The sequence below is a fragment of the Moschus berezovskii genome, chromosome X (genome assembly GCF_049115385.1).
Source record: "Moschus berezovskii isolate FMDL1 chromosome X, NW_MosBer_1.0, whole genome shotgun sequence".
NCBI lineage: Eukaryota > Metazoa > Chordata > Mammalia > Artiodactyla > Moschidae > Moschus > Moschus berezovskii.
In genome coordinates this window covers 129,972,309-129,997,673 of record NC_142488.1, presented here as the reverse complement: position 1 = coordinate 129,997,673, position 25,365 = coordinate 129,972,309, and the positions used below count along the sequence as shown (strand labels likewise).

The following is a 25,365-nucleotide window of genomic DNA, read 5'->3' as shown; positions in this document are numbered from 1 at the left end:
AATGTGACATCTGGCCTTATGTAACATATTATAGATGTCACCTTCACAGACTTAGTGATGCAGGCGTTTACCAAAAGTTTTGATGTGAAATGTGGCATAACTGGATCTTTTCATACTTTTTGAGAGAAATTTGAAAAGTAAACTGTAGTACTTGTCTCTCTTCTACCACTTTAAAAGGCAAAAGAAAGGTCTCGGTACACCTGCTGCCTCCGATTTATGGAAATGCTCAGGCCTGTGCTCCTGGCCAGCTGCCCCTCATCTTCATTCCTTCCTGTTCCCCTCACATTAGCTACCACATTCTAAGTTACAGCAGGTCCGTCATTCACCTGAGTTCAGCTCAGAAACCTCAGCTATAACCCAACACACCATGACACTGCTTCCTTTCTTCGCACATTGCGTGATGTAAATCCAGTGACTGGCTGGAAAGACAGGAACCACTTCCTGCCTGAACCCCACTCAGTGACTCTCAAAACTCTCATTGGCTGGCATTTGCTGGGCCCTCCTTTCAAGGCTCTTTAAGAGATTTGCCTTCCCAGTGGCTCCTAGTTGCGGAATGTGACTTATTGGCTGTGGCTAGAGCTCATTTCTGGAAAGCAGTTCCCTCTTTCCCTCTGCAGTTATTCTAGGGCAAACAGCAGCGTATATCTTTATGCATCCCCCACCATTGCTGTAGAGAAGGAAATGGCTACCCACTCCAGTATTCTTGCCTGGAGAATCCCATGGACAGAGGAGCCTGGTGGGCTGCTGTCCATAGGGTTGCACAGAGTCGGACATGACTGAAGCGACTTAGTAGCAGCAGCAGCTCCATTGCTGATTTCTGTGTGCACTTGGACATCTTAGTAGGTAAAAGTTGATTAATGGCTGTTTTTCAGGAAAGCCCACAGCACTCCATACCAACAGAACAGGGATCAGTTGCACTTACATTACAAAGGTCTTTCTTATTCATTACAGCTCAATGGCAGTCTTCATAATATTGGCAACATTTGCTCTATTTGAGTGATTACATACTTTTTGATAAATGTTAAGAGGAATTTGAAATAGAAGCTAAAGAATTCCATGCACAGACCCATCTTCTTTATGTAGCTCTGTCCCATTAGAATCGGTAGCCTTATTCGACATCCTGACTTGTACCCAGAACACTCCTATTTTTGATGGATGTTAAACTTTGGATCTGTCCACCCGCCATTTATCAAAGCCTGGCTGTACAGCTTCAGGCATGTTATTTGACTCATTTTAAAAATATAAAGGGCATCACAAGACCTAAGAAAGGTTAAATTCCCAGGAAGGAATCTTGATTAAAAGAAGTATTTTTATAATTATAGTTACAAAGTCATGGTAGCTTGTTTGGTTGAGAGCATGTGATTTAAAGTCAGCTCTGGCATACAGCTGTACTAGTGGTTCCCAAACTTTACTGCACATTAGAATTACCTGGGGAGTTGTACTTTTTTTTTAATTTGACTGTGCTCAGTCTTAGTTGTGGCATATGGGATTGAAGATCTATGTTGCGGCAAGAGAACTCTTGAGTTACAGTGTGTAGTATATTTAGTTGCAGCATGTGGAATCTAGTTTCCTGCCCAGGGATGGAACCTGGGTCGGCTGCATTGGGAGTGCAGAGTTTTAGCCACTGGACCACCAGGGAACTCCTACCTGGGAAGTTTTAAAATTGTCCTGGTTAGCCAGGTTATACCTCATGCCAATTAAATCAGAATGAGAGTGGGAGCCAGACATCAATGTCTTTAAAGATCCCCTTGTGATTCCAGTGTGGATCAGAGCTTGAAAACCATTATGATACACCTTTTTGAGGCTCATTATTTGAAAATGGTAGTGATAAGAATACCTATCTCATGGTTTTTGTGTGTACACAAATGGACTATATAAAACTCTTAACCCATTTTTATAAGCGTATAATAATTACTCAATAAATGAGCTGATTATTATTATTGATGATATTAATATTGTCAGTGACCAGAATTGTAACTTAGAAGCACTTTGACAACTTACTTCAACACCTCAGACAGGAGGTGATTACACAAAGACAAACCTGTGTCTCCATCTGATCTTTTAATGAAAGCCTACCAATCCCTCAGGAGGAACTCCTTTCATTCTATAAACAGGGTCAAACCCCATGTGCACCTTCAGTGTTTCACTGTATCCTTAAATAAACAGCTTACAGAGATTCATTAACTTGTGCTTTTTCCCATTTCTCAATAGGAAAATATCTGGAAACGCCATGCTACAGTTGGGCCCATTCCTATACTGGACATTTCTGGCTGCATTTGAAGGAACAGTGTTTTTCTTTGGGACATACTTTCTTTTTCAGACTACATCCTTAGACGAAAATGGAAAGGTAAAAAGAAAATTACGTCTTTTGCTGTTATAAGCATGGCTTAATCTTTTTCCATAGGCATTGGATCTATTATACACATACTATAGCTGTAATCATTTTGCAAATTATTTCTTAAAGGTATGGTATTTAGTTCTCGTAGCATCCTTAGAACAATTGAAATGTCAAAGTAAAAAATCACTTCCTGCATGCACACCTAACTAGAGAGCTTATGTACAAACCTCTGGAAGCTTAACTTGGCTGTAATTTTTACTAGATGAACAGAATTCTTGGGACTTTAGACTTTGAACCTGTACACTTTGATGTGAGCCAGGCTTTTGCTGTTTTAAAAGCAAAGTCTGTCCCCACTCAGTTCTTAGTCTGTGCTTAGAGTGCAAGGAGGTAGCTACCGTATGTTTGTAGTATTTGCCCAATAATTAGGGAATTCCCTTCTCTTCCTCCTTCCTTTCCACATGGGTGCATAGTGTTTTCCAGAAAGGCTACACTGATCCTGCCAGTGTCTTCCCAGCAAGCGACTCCATAGGTCAGCACCTGCATTGGGGTGACTTTGCCCTGGCTGTGCTCTAGGAGAGAATTGCTGATGGGGTGAGGTCTTTGGCAGCCACACAGTGGAAAATCGAACCCACCTTGCATGCTGCTTCCACTAGGTTCTTTGCTATTCCTCAGCTTCCTCTTTTATGGTCATTCATAGTTTATAATCATGTGAAGCAAAGCTAAGTTTCAAAAAGACTTTACTGAGTACAATGACTATGTCTAGAACCACACAATCACCATCTACTACAGAAGTGATAGGCTCAGTGAATTTGAATGATATACTGAAATTAGGTACTACAGTTAAAACCTCTCTAATTTAGACTAACAGAAATAAGTTTAATCACTGACTGTTGATGAAATACAAATTTAGTACTTTAGTGTAGGCACATATAGCATTTGCCAGGGAGAGTTCCCTAGTGAATCTGTGTGCATCCTCAGACCAGTCACTTCAGTTTTCCAAGTCACCTTTGCCCAGTGGTAAGCAGGAGAAATTAGATTGTATGATTTCTCAGATCCCTTCAGCTTTATGACTTGATTCTGTAACTTCACCTTTTTATTTTATGTTTATTTGGCATATAAATTATAGACAGCTGACTATACCACAATTCTGTTGATATGGTTCATTTGCTCAGCAAAGTCTACTGGTGCATGGGGAGCCTCAACCCACCCTGTGTTCAATTCATCACCCATTTTGAGTTCATGAAGTCTAAATGAATTAGACGTTATTGTATGTTTGCTAAAATTGTAATAAGAACTACTATCAGCAGTTAAACATAACTCCATGTATGATTTGATCAAATCCTTTTTTTTTGCTATTAACCTTAATTTTTTGTTTTTATTTTTTAAAAACCTTTTACATTTCATTTTCTGTTTTAATGTTATGCATTCAGATCTTGACAGCATTTGGTAAGCATATGTGCCATTCATTGCCATCGTTCGGATTTATACATGGTATCTGCTTTTCTTTGATGTGCACATGCTGACAACTGTAATATTTATAGCCACAAAATTATTATTTTTTATTAAGATATAAGTGACATGTAACATTATATGTCTCAGTTGTATAATATAATGATTTTATATTTGTATGTACTGATTGATCACCACAATAAGTCTAGTTACCCTGTCACCATATCACCATATACTCCATTTTTAAAATGTGAGTTCAATTGTCTGCAAATTAGTCCTTCTTTGAGATCTTTAGAGCTATATTGGGCTTCCCTGATAGCTCAGTTGGTAAAGAATCTGCTTGCAATCCAGGAGACCCTGGTTCGATTCCTGGGTCAGGAAGATCCGCTGGAGAAGAGATAGGCTACCCACTCCAGCATTTTTGGGCTTTCCTGGTGGCTCAGCTGGTAAAGAATCCACATGCAATGCCAGAGACCTGGGTTCGAGAAGATCCCCTGGAGAAGGGAGAGGCTACCCACTCCAGTATTGTGGCCTATAGAATTCCATGGACTATATCGTCCATGGGGTCACAAAGAGTCAGACATGACTTAGTGACTTTCACTTTCAGAGCAATATGACCGGAAAAGCCCATATCAAACTCTGTAGAGACAGGACACATCCAAATGAGTTGTCTTATGAATGTTACTGGTAGTGGAATAGAATTTTTCCTGCCTTATCGTGCTAGTCTGTTCTTTGTTTTATGCTGCATGGAATCATGAAATAAACTCTACCAGCCACATACGTGGTGTACCTCTTCAAGAAAATTTAGGCTCACAGTAAAAGCCAACATATTCGTCTGATCTTTTGAGCAGGTATTTCCATAAACAATTTGTACAAAAATCCTTGTCAGATACACACAAGATTAAACTGGCTGTTTATTGTTTTAAGCAGGCTGTGTATTCATGGTACATGTAATTGTTGAATGTTTTTCAGGTATATGGAAACTGGACTTTTGGAACCGTTATTTTTACAGTTTTAGTATTCACCGTAACTCTGAAGGTTAGATTTTTATTATTCAAATATATTTAACACCATTTTTTTTAATACTTTCTGGTCTTATACTAATATATCTTTTTTGTCTTCTAATCTTAATTTTTACTATGAGCTGTTATTCAAGTCTGAGTGCTTATTAAAATTATGTGTGGTATTAGAGATTTGGACAAAACTGAATACTATTTGTGATCCATTTTTTTCCAGTATATTGTCTATCCTCTTTTTTTTTTAATACGCGATACTTATATTGGAAATCTCTTCCTTTGTTCCTGCTGTTTTTGAGATGTTATGAGAAGTATATAAATGGACTGTGAGTGTGTGTATGTGTGTTTCCATGTTAAATACTTGAATATTTTTTAAAGTTATATATCTGTTTAAGAAGGCCAGTCCTTAAAGGAATTTGGATGCTTAAGGCAATTGAATATAGGTGTCCATGAGCAAAATATGTCTGCCAAAGAGCTTGGTAGTAATGATATTTCATATAATGTGTTAATCACTGAAATTTACTCATATTAGTGATGAAATGCATAAGAATATATGGCAGGTAACATACAAGGAAAGCAGTTTTGGCAAAATCGTTGTCATTAACATGCAGCCATGTAATAATGCTGTATGCTGAATACTGCCCTTAAGACTTATGAGTTGGGCCACCATTACGGTTGAAGGTATAATCAAATTATTTTGATCATTCCAATAATAAACACCTCATATGGAGTCCAAGAATGAGTACCTTTAAATGAATTTCATTCTGTCCATTGATCAGAACTAGATTCAGAAGTATAATTGACAAAGGACCTCTAACCATTTCCCCTCTGCATTTTTATACATGGTCCATTTGTCATACTGAGTAGAACTAACATGTTCGCGTTCCTCATGTACTATTTCAGTGATATTTTAGGCTTGCAAAAGAAAATGTTACAATTCGATTCAGTTTAGCCACTTACTAGCTGGGTGTCCTTGGGCAAGTGACCTTGTTTCTCAGCACTTCTATTTCCTCTTCTATAAAATAGAAATAAAAGGACCACCTACCTCCCCTGGAATTTTTTTATGAGAAGTCAATTAGTGAATATGTATAAAGCAGTTAAAGTAGTGTCTGGCACATAGAATGAGATTGGTACAATAGATGCTAATTATTATTATTTACTGTTATATTTCATAGGATCATGACTTAAAAGGGGATTCTCTCCACCCTTTTTTTGCCCCTAGCCTTGTATATCAGAGAAGGCAATGGCAAGCCACTCTAGTGCTCTTGCCTAGAAAATCCCATGGATGGAGGAGCCTGGTAGGCTGCAGTCCGTGGGGTCGCTAAGGGTCGGACACAACTGAGCGACTTTACTTTCACTTTTCACTTTCACACATTGGAGAAGGAAATGGCAACCCACTCCAGTGTTCTTGCCTGGAGAATCCCAGGGAAGGGGGAGCCTGGTGGGCTTCCGCCTATGGGGTCACACAGAGTCGGACACGACTGAAGTGACTTAGCAGCAGCAGCAGCCTTGTATGTGGCCCCAGGGCCTTCAAGCACCCTTCATAGTTAAAGTTGGCCTTACTGCAACATTTTTCACCTGTCTCTGAAAAGCCATCTAGTCCATCTTCTTTGCATGAGTATTACTGTGACAGGTTTCCTAGCAGCTTGGTGGGGGGTGGGGTGGAGGGGATTCAAGGCTGGGCTGCATTCACAGTGTTATCAATATCCTATTTATGAATGAGTGACTATTAACAGAGAGCTGAGGAGCAGGGTGTCAGAACAGCAAGTAACAAAACAGACACCACCTCCTCTTCAAGAATGAAATGCCCTGGATAGTAAGTATTGTGGCCCAGAAATTTTAAGAAAGCAGAGTGGACCATACTTTCTATTTTTAGATTGCGTGTGAAAATCCCAGGTGCCACAGTCAAAAGAAACAATCAGTCCTGGAGGAAACATGAAAGGATTAAAATCTCAAGCAGCTGAAAAGGTTGTTGATTTAATAGAGTAGCTGTGGGGTTTGCAATTGAAAGGCATGTTACATAGACCCGCAATCTGTGGTTCCATGATGCCTGATATGTAGAGCTAGTTGCCTTTGCTTTTAGTAACCCCCCATATGTTGTGTTTGAGGTCTCCTTTGTGTAGTTGGTCTTTTCTTCCTAGCTACTCTTTCCCTCTTCTCCTGATCCTCGGTATACCTGCCTCCACCAGCTAGGCCTTCTTTTTTTGCCATCAGCTTCCTGACCACCACCACTTAAGGACATGTGGGCTCCAGTGTCCGGGATCTTACCATGACTTCATTCTTTGTCCTTCCTTCAGTAGTGAGGCATCGGCAGTGGGTACTTGCTTGTCCACACCTCCATGCCTGTACTCTGGAGTCTAAATATCTTGGGGCAGAGCTATTTGGGAATTCTGGGTTCTGTTTTTCTAGTGCTGTTTGGCTTTGGTTGCCTGGCCCAAGCTGGATCCTCCCACAGGTATCATGTATGAGTTATTGAATGCCACTGGACACTACCTGGTGTGGTGTGTACACATCATGAAATTTCTTGTGTTGTATCTTTTCAGCTCGCCTTGGATACTCGTTTCTGGACATGGATCAACCACTTTGTGATTTGGGGTTCTTTAGCATTTTATGTATTTTTCTCATTCTTCTGGGGAGGAATTATATGGTAAGCAATTAAACATGTGAGAGTGATATGTAAATATTAAGAATATGTTATTGTATATGCCAACATTAATTATACTTTTAAAGTTTTGATTATATAAGACGGCAAGTCTTCAATATTAATGAACTGGAAGTTACTTCTAGCCAGTAATGCTGCTAATTTCAGGTGAGATTTTAAATGTAAGTTTATAGACTGCACAAATTACTCAAAAGACTTTTTGACCTTCCTTCTGGTAGCCCTTGTGCAAATCTTTCAGCTTGAAGATATATAAACATCTCTCTGTGAAGTGAAACTAATTTCTAGCATAGCCTCTCCCATATGATTTCCAGTGGAAATACTCATCCTGTGAAATTTCTACACAGTGTAGTGGCCAATAGATACAGCCTTATCCATGTGGACCCTGTTCTGTCTTTATGGTATATCACTCTCATTATTGCTACTACAGATGTGCTCATGGTACAGGGTGGTTATATCTTGAAATCACCATCCGATTGTTTTGGGGAAGGTAAAGGTGGACTCTGCTGCTTGGATTTAAAGTTCATTCCATTCATCTTGGTTCAGTAGATGTTTATTCAGAATTCATTTTGCATGAGGCTCTCTATGGGATACAGCAATGAATAGACTGTACCCCTGCCTCAAGAAGACGAGAGTCCAGTGAGTGCACATAAGCTGTGATTGGGAGAGTCATTAGAAATTAAAATCAGAGTTTCATCTCCTTTCCTTACTGCCAGAGGCCTATATTTTATTTTTAAATATCACAGTTGTTTTCATTCATTGGTGATTTCCCCTGACAAGGAAACAAGCAGCAGAGAACAGGGCTAAAGCAAGCCATTGCTTGAAATTCCAGGCATACATATTTTCACTAGTTTGAGCAAAATCGTACATACAAAACATTCCACATTATCACAGAGGACCATGTTTATGTCCCTTGAGACTTAATTAGAAGAAATTCATACTGTTTTGGAAAGCTTTTTAAAATAAAAGCCTCAAGTAATAAAAATATTGAAAACCGAATCACTTACGAAAGTAGCAACTCCAGAAAGTATACTTACAGCATTTATTTGACACCTTTATTTGAAGCAGTGACACTGAAGGAAGTCTCTATTTTATTTAATAATATACAAATGCATCAAAGTTGATTAACCAAATGTGATATACAATAGTAAGATCTGCCCTCAGGACCATAATTCTGTCTAGGAATCTGTATAGTCAGCATCTGAACTAATTGTGCAAAATTTCCTCAAGAATGAAATGTTTCTAGCAAACTGAACCAGTTTCTCACTCTCTCCAGACTGTTCCTTATTGATTAAAATGAATCCTTGACATGATTTAAAATATTGTCATACCTGTTTGTATTGATTAGAGATGCTTACTAAAAATGAAATGTGAATAAATCTTTGTTTTACATTCTTGCCTCTAGTGCTGTCCTTAAGTAGACCTGTTTGAGTTGAGCTACTCCATGAATATAAAATTTATATTAATCATAAGTCAACCAGCAAAATGTGACTAGAAATTGTAAAACTTCAGCTGAATGCTGATTGCAACTAGTCTCGGACATGCTCAACCCTGAGGCATCAGGACTCACCTCTCTTCAGGGACAGGCAGTGAGAATGATTTCTGAGCTCCAAACCCCTTCTAAAAGTAATATCTTTTGTTTTTTACTGCTTCCTTGCAAGACTCCATAGATGCCATCAAAATCAGAAAGAAAACTGTGGAGCTTTTAGAAATAGAGTATTATGGGTACTATGCAAAGGAATACCCAGCAACTAGCAGTCAGAATTGTCTGCTGGACCCTTACTGTGTCTTAGCTGCCTGTAACATTTGTCAGGGTGCTCTTCTGCATTAGAGTGGGACTTGAGCTCTGTGGAAATCTTTTCTCTATGGTAGGAGCCCTTGAAAACTCTTAAGTTTCTCCACCTTACTATTCTCACAATCTAGTGCCCTGTGAAAGTCACTCAGTCATGTCCAACTGTTTGTGACCCCATGGACTATACTGTCCATGGAATTCTCCAGGCTAGAATACTGGAGTGGGTAGCCGTTCCCTTCTCCAGGGGATCTTCCCAACCCAGGAATCCAACCCAGGTCTCTGACATTGCAGGCGGATTCTTTACCAGCTGAGCCACCAGGGAAGCCCAAGAATACTGGAGTGGGTAACCTATCCCTTCTCCAGCAGATCTTCCTGACCCAGGAATCGAACTGGGGTCTCCTGGATTGCAGGCGGATTCTTTACCAACTGAGCAACTAGGAAGCCCCACAATCTAGTGGGTAGTGGGTCCACATATATTCCATAGTCTAGTCCTCATCTGTGTAGAGCCTTGAGCTTGATGTGATCATGTTATGTTGCATGACAGTGCACAAACATAATTGTTTAAATGAGAAACCAGTGTATCTTATTATTTTTATTAATGTGCATAATGAGGATTTCTTTTAAATGCAACAGGCAGCTTCAGTAACACTTCTGTTTCATATAACAGGAACTGATTTGCTTTTCCATTATCTTCAGTGAGCACTGTTTGTCATCTACTAAATGGGACCAACCACTTACATACCTAAGGCTCCTAATCCAAGGATAGTTTGGTACATGCCCTGAGTTTGAGCAGCTGCTTTGCACTTCCTCCCCCTCAGCTTCAGACGACATTTATGCTAACATAGTGAGTCTCTCGGTGGTTCAGCTCAGACAGGGAAGGGTAACTGGCTCGACTTCTCAGTGGCCGCCTAACGGTTCAGTGGATGACTAAACCCAGCAGAATGTAGCATCCTCCTGGATTTCTGGACCCCAAGGCTTAATGTGTGATTAGCAATATTCTTCTGGCGACCTACTTTGCACACTCTGGTACCCAGTATATATTTGTAGATGAGAATGGTGGATTCCTCACATTTGAGAGAGAAAAACTACAGTCCTTATTATGCTTACATAGGGGTTTTGCCAAGGTGGGGCAGCAGTAATAAAAATGTCTTTTAAATTTCCAGATGTAGAGCACAAATCCTTTCTTACATTAATAAAACAGTCAAGGAAGTAAAATGTTTGTTAACATAAAAGTTAATCTTCATTTCTCTTGAATATGTCAGAAGTGCCAGCATTTTCTAATGCAAATAAATACTCTCTAGTTGGCAACCTTAAAATAGATCGCTTAGTTGTTTTCTAGTCAAGTGCATTTTATTATCCCTTTGATTACTTTCAAGTCAAGTGCATGTTCCCCTTTCATTATCATCCCTTTTCTTTCCAAACATTTAGTAAATGAAATCTGTTTACTACTTTTGGTCGTTCTAAAGAAGATTATTTTTATTAATGTATATAATGAGGGTTCCTTTTAAATGCAACAGACAGTTTCAGTAACATTTCTGTTTAATATAACAGGAACTGATTTGCTTTTCCATTATGTATTCTCTTTCCATTCTAGGCCATTCTTGAAACAACAGAGAATGTATTTCATATTTGCTCAAATGCTGTCATCTGTATCAATATGGTTGGCCATAATTCTTCTAATATTTATCAGCCTTTCCCCTGAGATTCTCCTGATAGTATTAAAGAGTGTAAGAAGAAGAAGTGCCAGGGTAAGAACTAACTTTATATTATAACCTGATTTTTGTAAGGGGCTTCAATATCTGCCGTGAACTAAAAACTTTATTTAGAGAATTGCCTTAGTTACAGAATGTTAAACCCCTCCTTACAGGTTCATCACTTAATTTCCTCTTCTGCATAAAAAGTATAATAAAAAACTTCGTTATCCAATGCAGGTGGTAAGTAGATTCCTTAATAGTGTTCTATGTGACCTTTAGTGATCCATATGGAGTATCTCATATGCTCCATATGGAACTTTAAACAGAAAAAATGATTTTTTTTTTAATTTAGCCTAGAATTTTCACACCGGGAATTTCCACACCAACGTTTCAGCTTTTTTTTTTTTTTTTTTTTAACAAAGCATTCCAACTTTAACCTTAGAAATTTCCCTCTGGGTTGTTTGCAGTTTATTTTTTTTCCAGTTGGTAATCCCAATTTGCCTCTTTCAAACCTTTCCCCTTCCTTTAATTATAGTGCTGCTTAATCTCTGTGTTGCTTCTAGCCCTGTCTGTCCAGCAGTATATTTAAACCAAAGAGAATTCCCTGGATGTACTTTCTACATCCTTCCACTCTCAAACACACTTGTAAAAATTTAAGATGGTTCTATCAGTGTGTTTTTATTTTTGCTGCTTATATGGTAAATTTTTTGCAGCAATGAGAAGTTATTACCCTCTGTCAGCCTAATCGCTTGGGCCTGCATTGTCTGATATCTGTTGAACCTTTCTTAAAAAGCCTTTAAACTGAAAAAGGTAGATTAGCCTAGAAAAATAAAACTTCTGGCAAATTTTGACCTACAGGTTAAGTTAATAAGTCATATTCCTGCCAACACTAGCTAATTTTGCCCAACAAAACCCTATTTCAGTCATACTGACACCAATTAGATCTTATAGCCCCTCCAAGGCAGTATTTTCAAGAAGTAGTCTAAGGTATATCTACCTAATCTGCTTGATTAAATTTGCCAGTTTAGCCAGAAAACTGGTTCGTCTTGAGTTTTATTTTTTTTTATTTTTTTCCTATTGGTAGATTCCAGTGGTTGGGATCATGCAGAATAGGGAACTGCAATGGCTATAGTGGGAAAATCTTCAGTGATTGGGTGTATAAGAGAGAAGCTGCATGATCCAAGTCAGTATCAACCTCAATGAAAAACAACAGATTATCAGTGGCACAAGCCACATTCGTGGTATAAACTGGCCAATCACTATATGGTTAGGTGGTCAGAACTGGCCTTAATTCTGTGCTTCTGCATGCCTTATAGATGAAAGTGGACACAATAACATTCATTAATCTAGCTAAAACCACCTTAATCTCTCTCTAATCCCTCCAGTAGACCCGCTACTGACTCCCTCCAGCCTGGTATTTAGTCTTAGAATGGGAAAGTGGCATTTATTTTTCTGATTATACCTTAAATACCAGTTGGACAGGGGTATAACAGGTTACTTTCTCTAATGGCTCAAGTGGCAATTTGTATGAAACCAAATTTTTAAAATGTCACAGTTAGAAATATTTTGGTGCCTTGTCATAATAGAGATTTGTCTACAAAGGATCTCTTTATTTGAAAATACACTCTGAGAAGCTCCTTGATGTTGTTCTTATTTGGGGTAATGGAGCTCATGCTAAACAATGGGTCACAGCCAGCTTATAAATTGACAAAGCTTCATCCTCTAAAGATGAGACAAAAAATCTCAGAAATCAAAACGTTCAAACATAATATTTTATCCTCTTCTGTAGGCCCTTTAAAAAAAATTACACTGGCTGGACGTGACTTACATAAATTAAATGGCCATTAAATGGAGGGATGCTGCAAGGCAGTCACAGATAAAGACTTAGAACATTTTCTTTCCATGCAAACAGCAAATTCCAGATTTCTGTTGAAAGAAAGCATGGAGTTCTGGGCCTGCAGCCCTTTTTACTTAGCAGTGTAGAGTATTTCCAGGGTTCAGGATGAACTTTGTTTGCCATGAATTATGTCTGTTATAGGAATTCTAGTGTCTGTGCTGTAGCTTGGCATGCTGATGTGCTAGAACAACCAGGAAAATTTCCATAATCACCTTCATTCATTCATTCATTTATTCCTGTCGTCATTGAACCAGTGAACATGTGTTGAACCACCTACTGATGAACATCTCTCTTTAACATCCAAAGTCTGAAAGGCTAAATGGTTTTTCAGACTCTATGGGATTTTGAAACTTGCAGATGAGACAGAACATTGTGGGCACTCATCAGCACTGACTTTTTCCCCCCTTGTGAGAAAATGCAAGAGCAAAGTAGTGTATATCAATGCATAAAGGGCAACTGAAACATGGCAGCCATGACTACTCTGATAAGTCATATCTATTTACACAAGGCTCTAGTTGGCCACATCAAAGATGCAGAAGCCACTTCAAAGATCTTTCTTCAAAGAAAGAGTATCTTAAAGGCTTCTCTGGTGGCTCAGATGGTAAAGAATCTGCCTGCTCTGTGGAAGACCCAGGTTCAATCTTTGGATCGGTAAGATACCCTGGAGAAGGAAATGGCTACCCATGCCAGTATTCTTGCCTGGAGAATTCCATGGACAGAGAACCCTGGTGGGCTACAGTCCATGGGGTTGCAAAGAGCTGGACACGACTGAGCAACTCACACTTCAGTGAGCAACAATCTGGCATTCTGGGTGACTTCCTACTTATTCAGTATCCCTTGCTAAGACATTGGCCTCATTTAAAGAACAGCAAAAGATTCTTTTCCACTGGGTCCACCTCATTCCTGAGAGGCTCCCTAATGGGGTAGAGTGTGTGTCCCTAGCTAGAAGTAGATCCCCCTGACTTCAACCAGTAAGGGTCAGATCCTTTGCAGGGAGAGCCAGAAATGCCTGTGGCAAGTAGACTGCCTGTGCTATCTGCCGGTGAGTCTTGGCAGCTGCTTTAAGAAGGGATAGAGAAAATGTCTCCATGGCTTTTGAGAAGGAAGCTAAGCCATTTACATTTAACTGTTGCAGTAGCAGCCTTCTATTGAATTCCATTCAATTCAGAACACTTTGCCCGAGGGTCCAGGGTCAGCTAGCTGCTGTGCTAGGTTGATCATTCCATCTCACAGGGAGCTCTCACTCTAGTTGAGTTATAAAGGGATTTATTTGGAACACTTCTGGGAGCAGGTATAAACAGAATAGTAGAGTCAATAATATGGCTTGTAACACAGCTGAGCCATCTCAGTGTCCAAGTCATTACCTCCGGAAGCCTCTAGTAAAAAGGCCAGTCTGGCAGCCCCCACCACAGCTGAGTTCTGTCTTGATACTAGCAGTATAAAAGAACTCTGCTATCTTCGAAAATAGATTCCCTCAGTCATTTAACTCGGGGTAAATACATTTTCACACCCTTATTTTCAGCAGTATAGTTAATTTTTGAGCTAAAATCCCATCATTAAGGATCATAGGGCTTTTCTTTAGCTTCTACGCTGCCAGCAAGTGTATGATGAAATTATCATTGAGCACTGAACAGTGGGTGCAGCACATAACACTTCAAAGGAAATGTAAAGTTTAGGATTTGGGGTACTTCGAAAAGCTGTGTTCCCTCTCAGCACTTTTGTTGGGCTGGCTCTTAATCAATGAAATACACCTGACAAGGATCATAGGGCTTTTCTTTAGCTTCTACGCTGCCAGCAAGTGTATGATGAAATTATCATTGAGCACTGAACAGTGGGTGCAGCACATAACACTTCAAAGGAAATGTAAAGTTAAGGATTTGGGGTACTTCAAAAAGCTGTGTCCCCTTAGCACTTGTGTTGGGCTAGCTCTTAATCAATGAAATACACCTGACCCTCTAGCCAACTAGTGAATACCAGTTACCATTTCTGGCGGAGGAATTTTCCACGTATCTTTATGTTAAGTTTTCCCATGGAAACTACCATGATCAAAAGGAGGCTTGATTTTGCCTAGTAGACACGGAAACACCATAATGTAATAAGAATGGATGCATCAACATAGCTATACCTTGCAGATGATGTCTGCACAAACAAAAGCAAACATTCAGTTTCATAGGGAGCTCTTTTAGAGCGGCAGCCAGGAGAAGGAAGAATGTCAGGTATCTGAGCAAAATTCCCAGAGAAAGCACTTTAGAGAATACAGTTTCTCCTTTAGTAACAATGGTGACTGATGATGACTGTTGAAATCTTTACAGTGTCTCATACAACCATGAGCTCTAAGGGTAACAGCCCTGTGATCTAGATTAGACAAAAATAAAATTGAATCTTAACATCGTGGCTGTGGAGGTGGACCTTTATGCATTGGCCTCTTTGACAGACTGCTAATTGAGCCAGTGTCAAAGCTCCGTAGATGACTGCAAAGGAATGTGGAAATTTCATACTGTTTTGTTTGTCATCTCTCACGCCACCCGCCCCCAACCAGTTGCTAGCTGTATCAATTTTTTATTGCTTTACTCTTTTCATGCTCTTTATTGCCTTCTGTACTCTCATATTTCTGTTTTCCTTTATAAAGTAGCCTATAAATCCCTAAAATTTCTACTTCATAGAAAAACTTTTATCTCTGACAGTTGGATACAAGGTTCTGAGCACACCAAAATGTGTTTCGAGTTAAATAGATGGGCTTGTATTTTAAACACAGGGTGGGGGGGGGGGGTGGTATCCTGTTAATCTTGTTCCATCCAAGGTTTTTGCCTACAAAAGAGAAGGTGAACAATTAAAATTTTTTTTCTCAGAAACTAAATATTAATCTCTCTAGCTTTTATCAATTGGTAATTTGCATGTTACCAACATCACCAATTTTATTAAGGTAAAATATGAACAGGAGAAATGTAGTTATGTTAAAGCATATATGAATAAACAAAAATTTTCCTTTGGAAGTATAAATGTTTATTAGACTCTGCTAGATATATGTGTTACTCTAGCTGGTTTCTTTTTGTTAAGCCTATTTCTATTAGTTGCTTAGTAGATAATATGGGTAATCTTGATTAGCAAAATCGTTAAGCTCATTCCTGTAGTTCACCACACATCTGTTTTGCTAGAGCAGTACCATACCAAGTCTATAAATTAGCCTACAGCTTCAGGCACAGAATAAGGGGAAAAAAACTAACCTCTTAGATTTTCTAACTAAACTTTAAGTCATTGATTTTCACTTTTTCTTAGTGTTTTAAAGGAAAATTTCATAGCTTTTCAGGCAACGCTTTTAAAGAGTCTCTACAGGAAAAAAGGGGGGAAACCAATCAAATTATGTTAGAATAAAGGAAGTTAAACTTTGGTTCAGAGGTAAATGGTACTAAAGTGTGGTTTCACCAACAGGTTTTTCATTATTTAGTTTTGATTAGGAGGTTTTTAACATGAAAATGCCCAAGGACAGTCAGTCCATATTACATGTGTGCAATTGGACAAGGTGAGATAGTTACTTGAAGATAGGTTGGTGATGGATCCTGAGCATAGCTGTCTGATCATTGAATTTTAAACAATGTAAATTAGTGAATTAATGATTAGAGATGAGCTTTATTTCAGTGAGAACATACTTTTAAATTATTTTATTCAAAATAGTCAATATTCCCATGAACCAAAAGTTTTTAATTTATATACAGAGAAATAGCAGTTTGCTCATACAATAAACTATTCCTAACTAACTCTTTTACTTCAGAAAATAACGTCTTTAAAACTAACGTCATTTCGACTTCTAATTCTCAAGGTTTCTTTTTAAATGTCTTACATTTCAGAGAATATTTACTTTTTCTTTTTGGTTTCTGCATTTCTCTTTTTTCTACTGCAATTTTCCACCTTTTGTGCAATTGTGAACAAGGTAACGAAACGCCTCCCTTCCTCAGGAACATCTACTATCTTCATGCTTTCTCAAACTTCCAGCAATCACAGTTTCTCTTGGAGTGAATAAGGTGATTTCCTTTCTTAATGTACCGACTTGCTTGCATTCTCATTTGCTTGACACCATTTTCCGATTCTTTATGAAAAATTCTCATGACTCATCTTTATATCTTCTATTTGATACTTAAGAATATTTTGCCATTTTCCTTTAATCATTTGTTCACCTTCTCAAATTGTCACACTGGAGAATCAAAAACCTGGACTGTAGGTCTGTAGTCCCACTGGTTCCTGGTACACAGTAGAAGCCACAGCGTGTTAGAGCTAGTCTTTTCACTAAGATAGGAATGTTTTGCACAAATTTCTCTTTGTAAAATATACTCAGAGTACCGGAACAACTCTCAGAGGTGTTCACCAAAAGGATGGTAAGGTTTACTAATCAAACCATATTGCCTTCATCTACCACATAACTTACCAGTGTCATTTCAAAAACTCAAGTTTGCCACGTACTACTACTGTCTGTATTCTACCATGAAAACAATTCAGTGTGAGGTGAAAACAATTCAGTGCGAGGTGGAGACTTTCTTAGGTCTTTAAGTGTATTCATTTAAGTGTTATGCATTTGCTATAGTATAATCATGTGTACTTTTGGCCAGAAGAGTAGTCTTATAGGAAATGCTTTTTTTTCTTCCTACACTTTATCACCAGGTAGGTTACCAATTTTTAAATGCTTTAAGTATCTTTACCTCACTATTACAGAGCAATCTAAGCTGTAAAAAGGCATCTGACTCATTATCCACCAGACCTTCAGTCAGACCTCTTCTTTTGCGAACATTCTCAGATGAATCTAATATATTTTAACAGGTACCTAGTGTTAAAACAAGTGGGCTGGCTTTAAAGAAACAGATTAACAGCATTATAAAGAAAAAATGAAAATATCACTCTAAATTTTCTCTGCTGTTGGTGTGGTGAACTTTATACTATTCTTTGAAAAAATATAAAGATGCATTTCTTGGAATATGGAGAAATACATATTTTAAATTTACTAAGCCCCAAAATAAAATTTTATACATTTTCCAGAGCTGAAGATTAATATAACATATTTAATTTGTAAGGGGCATGTTTTCATGGCATCACATGAAAATGCTTTTTACCACTGATCAGGAAATATAATTGGATTTTAAAAGATCATTTGGGAAATTAAAAATAAATATTCCAAAATTGCATCTGTATGATATCAAGTCAGTTTTAGTATTGCATGTTCTTTTGGGAATTACGTGGAAATAATTCAGTATGTCTGCACCTCCATGTGCTATGTCTGTGTTTGCAGGTATATATTTATGTCCTTGTAAATGTCCGAGCCCCAAGTGTATGGTAATGAACCAATCTACTCTAATCACTATTTGTAGTGTCAAGTTTTATTCAAGCTAAGTATTTCAACTTTCAGAGGTGAAAGCTTTCCTAGCCATTCAGGGGGATGCTAGCCTAATCATTTAGAATTTGTCATAATTATTTTTTCCAAAACTGAGTAAATTCATCGTATAACATGTTATTTCATTTACCTCCCCCCCAAAAAAAATATTTGGAAGGAATTGATATGCCATGGGGGGAATCTTTGAAGTCAGAATGACTCATCTATGTGTATTCTGTTTCCCAGTGCAGGGTCCTCTGTCACCCCAGGCCTTTCAAGGTGTTTTATCCATCCATGGGCATTTAAAGTCCTTCATGAATGAGGTTTACAAATTTGTCACCTTAGAAACAATTCCACACAGCTTAGGGCAGGGCATCTTTCATGCACACATAAAAATTAATGATCATCATGAATGACATTGCACTTCAGTTCACTTTGATGCTAACAATTGTGAGGCCAATTCATAGGCCCATTTTTTCATCAGCTATCAACTTCCCTACCCTTCAGCAAAGAATAAAAATTGAGCTAAAAGATTGAATCCATTGGTTCTTCTATCTCCTACAGTTCATCACAGTCTGTATCTGCAGTGTTATTTTGGGAGGGGACTCATTTTGTCTCAGTCTACCTCCTTTTACCTACCTAGTTGGAGTGACTCAATTCAGTCACTCAATCGTGTTTAACTCTTTGTGACCCCATGGACTGCAGCATGCCAGGCCTCCCTGTCCATCACCAACTCCCGGAGTTTACTCAAACTCATGTCCATTGAGTCGGTGATGCCATCCAAAATATTTTCCCTCAGTAATGAACCTGCTTTCCAGTAGCCTTCAAAGTCTTTGACCATCTTGTCCCAGATAGCCATGTCCTAAGTTGTGTGGTGTATTTTAGTGAATTTTGTATCCCCCTGGATTGCTTTACTTAGCTTGGTCTGTGGTTTGGGAGACTAGGCTGGGTAGCAGACATTGCTACTGCTTTTGGTCTCTCCAGGGCCTTAACTCCTACAGTGTTAAAACTAAGTAAGTTTTTGTTTTGTTTGTTTTTTTCAAAAACGATTGTTTTATTTTTAAAGTAATTATTTCTTCTAGGAATGTATTTTCATATGACATTATTTCTTCTCCAAGGAAAAGAAATCTGGCAATTAGTTTAGCCACCGAGTTTATCCCTTGTTTGTTAAGGAAACTGCCTGACTCCTTATATAAATTCTCATGTGAACGTCAGCCTTATTTTGCTTAGTGTCAACTTGCCCCTGCTACCTGAAGAACTAATATGAGAATGTGTATGTGTGCCACGTTGCTTCAGTCATGTCTGACTCTTTGTGACCCTATGGACTATAACCCACCAGACTCCTCTGTCCATGGAATTCTCCAAGCAACAATACTGGAGTGGGTTGCCATGCGCTTCTCCAGGGGATCTTCCCAGCCCAGGGATCGAACCTGCGTCTCTTACATCTCCTGTATTGGCAAATGGGTTCTTTACCACTAGCGCTACCTGGGAAGCCCCCAGTATAAGAAAATGAAACATCAAACAAAATGGAAGGTATTCTACAGGACTTCTAGTCCAAGCATGGCAAGGAAGGTGCACCAAAAGGGGAAGAAAATAGTACACCCCTTAAAGGCCCTCCACTACTCAAGTTTTTAAAATTTGAATTTTTGAGTGTTGAATCAAGGTTAGGTTCACCTCCTTGACAATAGGACTTGTCCTTCTCCACATACCTGATTTACAGGCACCAATTCTCATGCTGAATCCTAATGATAGTGTGTGATAGTGTTTAGAGGATGAAGAATATAGATTTCTTAGGGTGGTTTCTTTTCTAAAAAGATAATGAATAAGGAAAACAGAAGAGTCAATTGACTCATAGATACACGATCTATCAGAAAAAAATTAACTTAGGTATTATAGAGAGGAAACATGTTTCTTTAAGTAAAAGTGCTTTCTTAACAATCTTTCAAAACTGAATATTAAAGGTCGTCATAATTAACACAACCAAAAACCAGTCATCAGTTCATTCATTCATCATGTCATGAGTACCTGCTATGTGCCAGACACTGGACTGGGTGCTAGAGACAGAAAGTTAAATAAAACATCCCTGTTTTCATGGGGTGGGGCTCACAGCTAGAAGGGATCCTAGTCAGCTTAGCCTCTGCTGTCCTAGTGGTAACAGTTCTTAGGAGAACCCTGGAGCAATCCAAAAGCAAAAAGCAAGTCTGAATCTATTCAGCTGACAGATGAAGAAAAGATTAAAAACTGGTTATTGTGTCACTTTTTTCCCCAAGCATGTGAATAAAACTTGGCAGCTTTTTTAAAACAATTGGTTTACTCTGATAACAAAATTTACTACATGATTTATTTTTTAAGTGCTAAACAGATGGTTTCACATTATTATTAAAATTAATGTTTTAACTCCATATATTTTACATCTTTCAGAATCCGAATCTTGAACTGCCTATGTTATTGTCCTACAAGCATATTGACAGTGGTTACAGATAAAAGAGAAAGCACGAAGAAACAACTTCAAAAAGTTATCATCTCAGGATACTTGATATGCAACAAACTAAACCACTGTCTTATGTCTGAGGTTCAGAATAAATGTCCAGTAAAATACCAAATGACTCTCTTAAGCTTTTATAGTTATTATAAGTAGCCATTATGGCCAAAGCTCTAAGTTATGAATTATATGAAAGTTGAAAGCAAAAATATATAGAATTTCTGGCTTTAGATAGAATAACTACCAAATGGGTGCTCTTTTAACCCATGAACTCTGTGAATGGATTTAAATCTGATAGAATAAAGTAGAAGTCATGCAATGGGAATGAATAGATTTTGCTAATCGTACTTTTTTGCCTGGCAAAAGAAATAGTCTGTTTGGATCACATTTCTTGTTCCTACTGAATGATGATCTTAAATTTTTTCAACATATGAAAGGAATACTTGAAAATATAAAAGAACTAAATCAATGCATCAGATAGTAGTTAATCCTTTCTGTTCACCCACATGCTGATTATCCTTGCCATAAAGTGCATTGAAAGGTGGAAAGAATGTTAAGCATGGGTATTTTTGCAAAAAAAAAAAAAATTATTTATTTTTGTTCTTCTGAATTACACTTAATGGGTGGAAGACTACTAGATTTGAAATGAAATCATTTCCAATCACTTCAGTGACCCTCAGAATAGTTAAGATATAACAGATTTTTCCAATATTAGTTTTACTGGGATCAGAGGTAAAATGGGCAAAACCACAGTTACATTAAAATGCCATTCTGAACATCAGCCTTTTATAATTATTTTGTGGAGAGGAAGGAAGAATAGCTTATTTGAAACTGTTAACAGTTTCTATTTGAAAGAGGTTTCATCTATGCGCATATGTAGCACTTTTTTTTTTAACTTGGCAATTTGGGAAGGAGGAAGGGTCCATAACATGACTCTGAACATGAATGTTGTCTCTCTTAAAAAACATGGCTAGGGTAATGGTCTAACTCTAAACCACGAGATTTACCTTGGTGAAGTCCTCCACTTACTAGACTAGAGGGAGGTTATAGCCTCCTAAGGAGCTCACTTAAAACATAAAAATAAATGTGACACGTCTTTATTAAATGTTAAAATAAACATACACTTTTTTTGGATATAAGTGATTACATTTGACTCCTAGATTGAAATGGTCTTTTAAAAGGTATTTTTGTTTCAGTTTCCATTTTTGGTTGTCTTTCTGGCATGCCTGTACTATTATTAGTGTTTATATTGTAACTTGATTTAGAGAAGTATTAGATTCAGTCTATACCAATGTATTTATAAAGTCCGTATGACATATTTGATTCTACCACTTACATTTTGTGTTAATATTTAGGTGTAATTTTTCTTAAATTCTCGAAAGGACATAATTTCAGTTATCAGAAGCCATTCCATCATTACTGACCCTTTTTCATTATTTCATTTGTTACCATCTATCAGTATTATTTTTGAGTATTTGTTAGGTGTCGTCTCGCCTTCCTAAGTGTGCTGTGTTCTAGTAGCCTAGTATTTGAAGTAGTTTGCTGAAAACTAAGTCAGTTTATTCTCTACCTGTTCCAAAGAGCTAAAAGTCAGAGCCAGGAAAGCTTTTGATGTTTTGTTGTTGTTCTTGTGTTTATAATTATTGCTGTATTATTATTGTCGTTTTGCATAAGAATTATAGAGACTGTGAATACGAGGAGCCCACCTTAACTAGAGAGCCTTGTTTAATGCAGACCATTGGAGGTTTGACATAATCAAAATATCTAGGGTAGTAGAAATGTAACTGGTGGCATGTAAAATTCCTTGCAATCTGGAAGAAAGATAAGTAAGGGGGATGTAGTCGTGTCTTATAAGGTATACATTACACTGCAGCTCAGATTCACCATGACAATGATGTGTGATATGGCCTAGATTCTTGAAAGGGACCTGACTTGACTTATTTAAAGATAGATATTTTATTAATGAGCTAAAAAAATGGTTGGCGTGAGGTTAGCAGAAGTAAGCCATCCAGTACATATCACTACAATCTAACCACCTTATTTTGTGCCAGAGAAACTGACAAAATGTAATAATAGGATCATATACCCATCATTTGAATAATTTTCAACTACAAACTGTCCTTATAGTTTTCATAACTGTTGTCCATTGTTTGAGGATGTAACTACTAAACTGAAAACAAATTCCATATCTACCACATTTCCACCAGCAACAGCATAAAATGTAAGCCTAAATTTGCAAAATTCATAATAATTTAGTGATGGGATTTTTTAATAACATGCAGTATATAAATGCAGATTTTATGCAAGTGTTGTCAAAATCATTTTTCAGCTTACAAAATGGGACTGCAATATTACATTTTTCACTTCAGCAATTTTTTACATCATTGCTTTCTATAATGAATGTGAATGCCATCTTTTATGAATGCAACTTGCCTTTTTCATTACAGAAATTTTGTTCAATGTAATCAATAAACTTTGGTATGATATAATTGACATTTTCAGTCTCTTTTTTGTAAAGGTCCGTTAGACATAAAAATAATATGGAAGCCATTTGGTGATAGGAAATAAGTTTCTAATTTCTGCTTTGCCTGTACAGCTCACAAAAGATTGACCATTTCTGCATACAAACTGGCATTTGAGGGCACTATCTAATTTGGGGACGTTCCAATATTTGGGAGTTCTGAATAAGGCTGGATCTTGTTGCTATATACGGAAAAGTCCACCTAAATCAGCAAATATGTATTGCTAGGTTGCTGTGTGCTAGGCAGTGCCCACTTGTTGGACGTTGTGTGATATATGGTCCACATCTGCATCCCATTGAAATCATTTTTTTAATATTGATTTATTTATTTGGCTGTGCTGGGTCTTAATTGCAACACATTGGATCTTTAGTTGTGGCATGCAGGGTCTGACTCCCCGACCCAGGATGGAACCCGGACACCAGCATTGAGAGTGTGGAGTCTTAGCCCTGGACCACCAGAGAAGTTCCTGAAATCATTTGATTCTTAAGTAGCCATTTGTAGACTTCTGTCTCTGTATTTTTATCATCTTTTAATCCTGTTAGTCTTTGACCTACATTGAGAAAATACATTTCCTCTTTTTTTGTTGTTAAGTGGGAAATGTGCTCTATGGGGAGGTGAGACATGAGTTCAAGTTTCAGCTTTGCCACTAAGAGCCATTTCCCTCTCAATCCTCTTTTCTCTTACCTGTAAAGTGGTGTCTTGGGGGTGAGGGGAGAGCAAATGAGGTAAAAGATCAGCAAATGAGGTAGAAGATCATAATTGCTTTGTAAAATGGCATTTACTAACCAGACAAATGCATTGGTATCTTTATATTAAGGGGTTTTGTTGATGCTTTGACACTTGTAATCAATAGTTGTCATTTACCAAATTTTCATACATGTGCCTTATATTCTTTCTACCTTCTTGGAGTTAGTCCATTTAGGTTTCCTTCCCTTCCCCCATCCAGCCTGGTAAGGCACTGCCTCACTGTGGAGTCTGCCCAGGATTGGCCAATGAAGTAAGTATTGTGAGGGACTGAGTGGTTTGGCCCCTTCAGTAAGAAGCAATGCAGAGATTAGGGGCTGAGGTTATCACTATGGTTATTCAGTGAATGTGTCCATGACTGAAGCGCAGGGTGCATACTAACGAAGCTTGAAAGCCTGAGTTCTGGGAATAATTGTCAGGAAAATGAGGGGCTTAATTATTTCACAGCACTTTTTATTTAATTTGACACATTTTTCCAGCAACTGATGGGTAAGAAAATGTGGCTTCAGTTCCTAGTAATGTGGACCTACTGTGAAAAAGCACTGCTGTGTAGAGCAAACAAGTCCTCATCCTATGGGCAGGCCACTGGCTGAACAGTGCCCCTCTTGGAGCAGAGTTCCTGCTAGCCATGGGTCTTTGGCCTTGGCTCTTTGGGTAGGGAGAGGCAACATATGTTCATAGTTAAAATGCCTGCTGCTGCTTTGATCTCTTCATCAATTTGTTAAGACAGATTTCCTACCAGTAAAGTCACTAGAATCTCAGCTCATCATATAAGCTAACGCTTAAGTAGCATTTACTATGTGTCAGGCACTGTTCCACTGACTTTACATATATTCACTCCTTTAGTAATCCCCACAACCCTATGAAATAGGTATTAACACTTTTTTGATATCAGCTATGAGACAGTATCAGACAGACCCAAACTGAGGGCTATTCTACACTTTAATTGGCTTGTAATCATCAACATTATTAACATGATTATAAAGACCAAGACCCAGGGATGCCCAGATAAAGGAAAGGAAGATGACGACAAGTGCAGCATGTGATGCTGGGATCCTGGAACAGAAATTGGGACATTAGTGGGGTAATTGGTGAAGTTTGTGGTATATAGGTTATATCAATATTAATTTCCTGATTTTTAAAATTTTGCTGTGATTATATATATTGGGGGATCTGAGTGGAAAGTATATGAGAATTCTTCGCACTGTTTTTGCAGATTATTTCAAAATCATAGTTTGAAAAATAAAGCTAGAACATAACGAAGCATACAGATAACGGGAGAAGGCATTGAGCTGATTCTAGAAGACTAAAATATAATTTATTAACAAATATCTGCATGGCACTTTACAGAATGTTTTAACATACGTCATTTAATCTTCACAGCAGCTCTGTGTAGAGATTAATTGTGAGACTCTG

The 25,365-nt window shown here is 38.0% G+C and overlaps 1 protein-coding gene across 7 annotated transcripts in view; it reads left to right on the top strand.

Moving 5' to 3' along the window:
• ATP11C (ATPase phospholipid transporting 11C (ATP11C blood group)) overlaps window positions 1–22,208 on the top strand; it is a 180,853-nt gene extending 158,645 nt beyond the window's left edge. For 2 of the 7 annotated variants that reach the window (XM_055438212.2, XM_055438206.2), the window contains 6 exons: window positions 2,212–2,347; window positions 4,760–4,825; window positions 7,347–7,450; window positions 10,849–11,002; window positions 17,550–17,654; window positions 20,623–22,208. In XM_055438212.2, coding sequence (XP_055294187.1) covers window positions 2,212–2,347; window positions 4,760–4,825; window positions 7,347–7,450; window positions 10,849–11,002; window positions 17,550–17,651 — 562 coding nt within the window. In that variant the 3' untranslated portion in view covers window positions 17,652–17,654; window positions 20,623–22,208. Of the gene's footprint in view, window positions 1–2,211; window positions 2,348–4,759; window positions 4,826–7,346; window positions 7,451–10,848; window positions 11,003–11,121; window positions 11,189–16,773; window positions 17,528–17,549; window positions 17,655–20,622 lie in introns of those variants that run through there. The other 5 variants (XM_055438209.2, XM_055438210.2, XM_088833543.1 and 2 more) reach the window with 3 other exon arrangements.
• The last annotated feature ends 3,157 nt before the right edge of the window (window positions 22,209–25,365 follow it).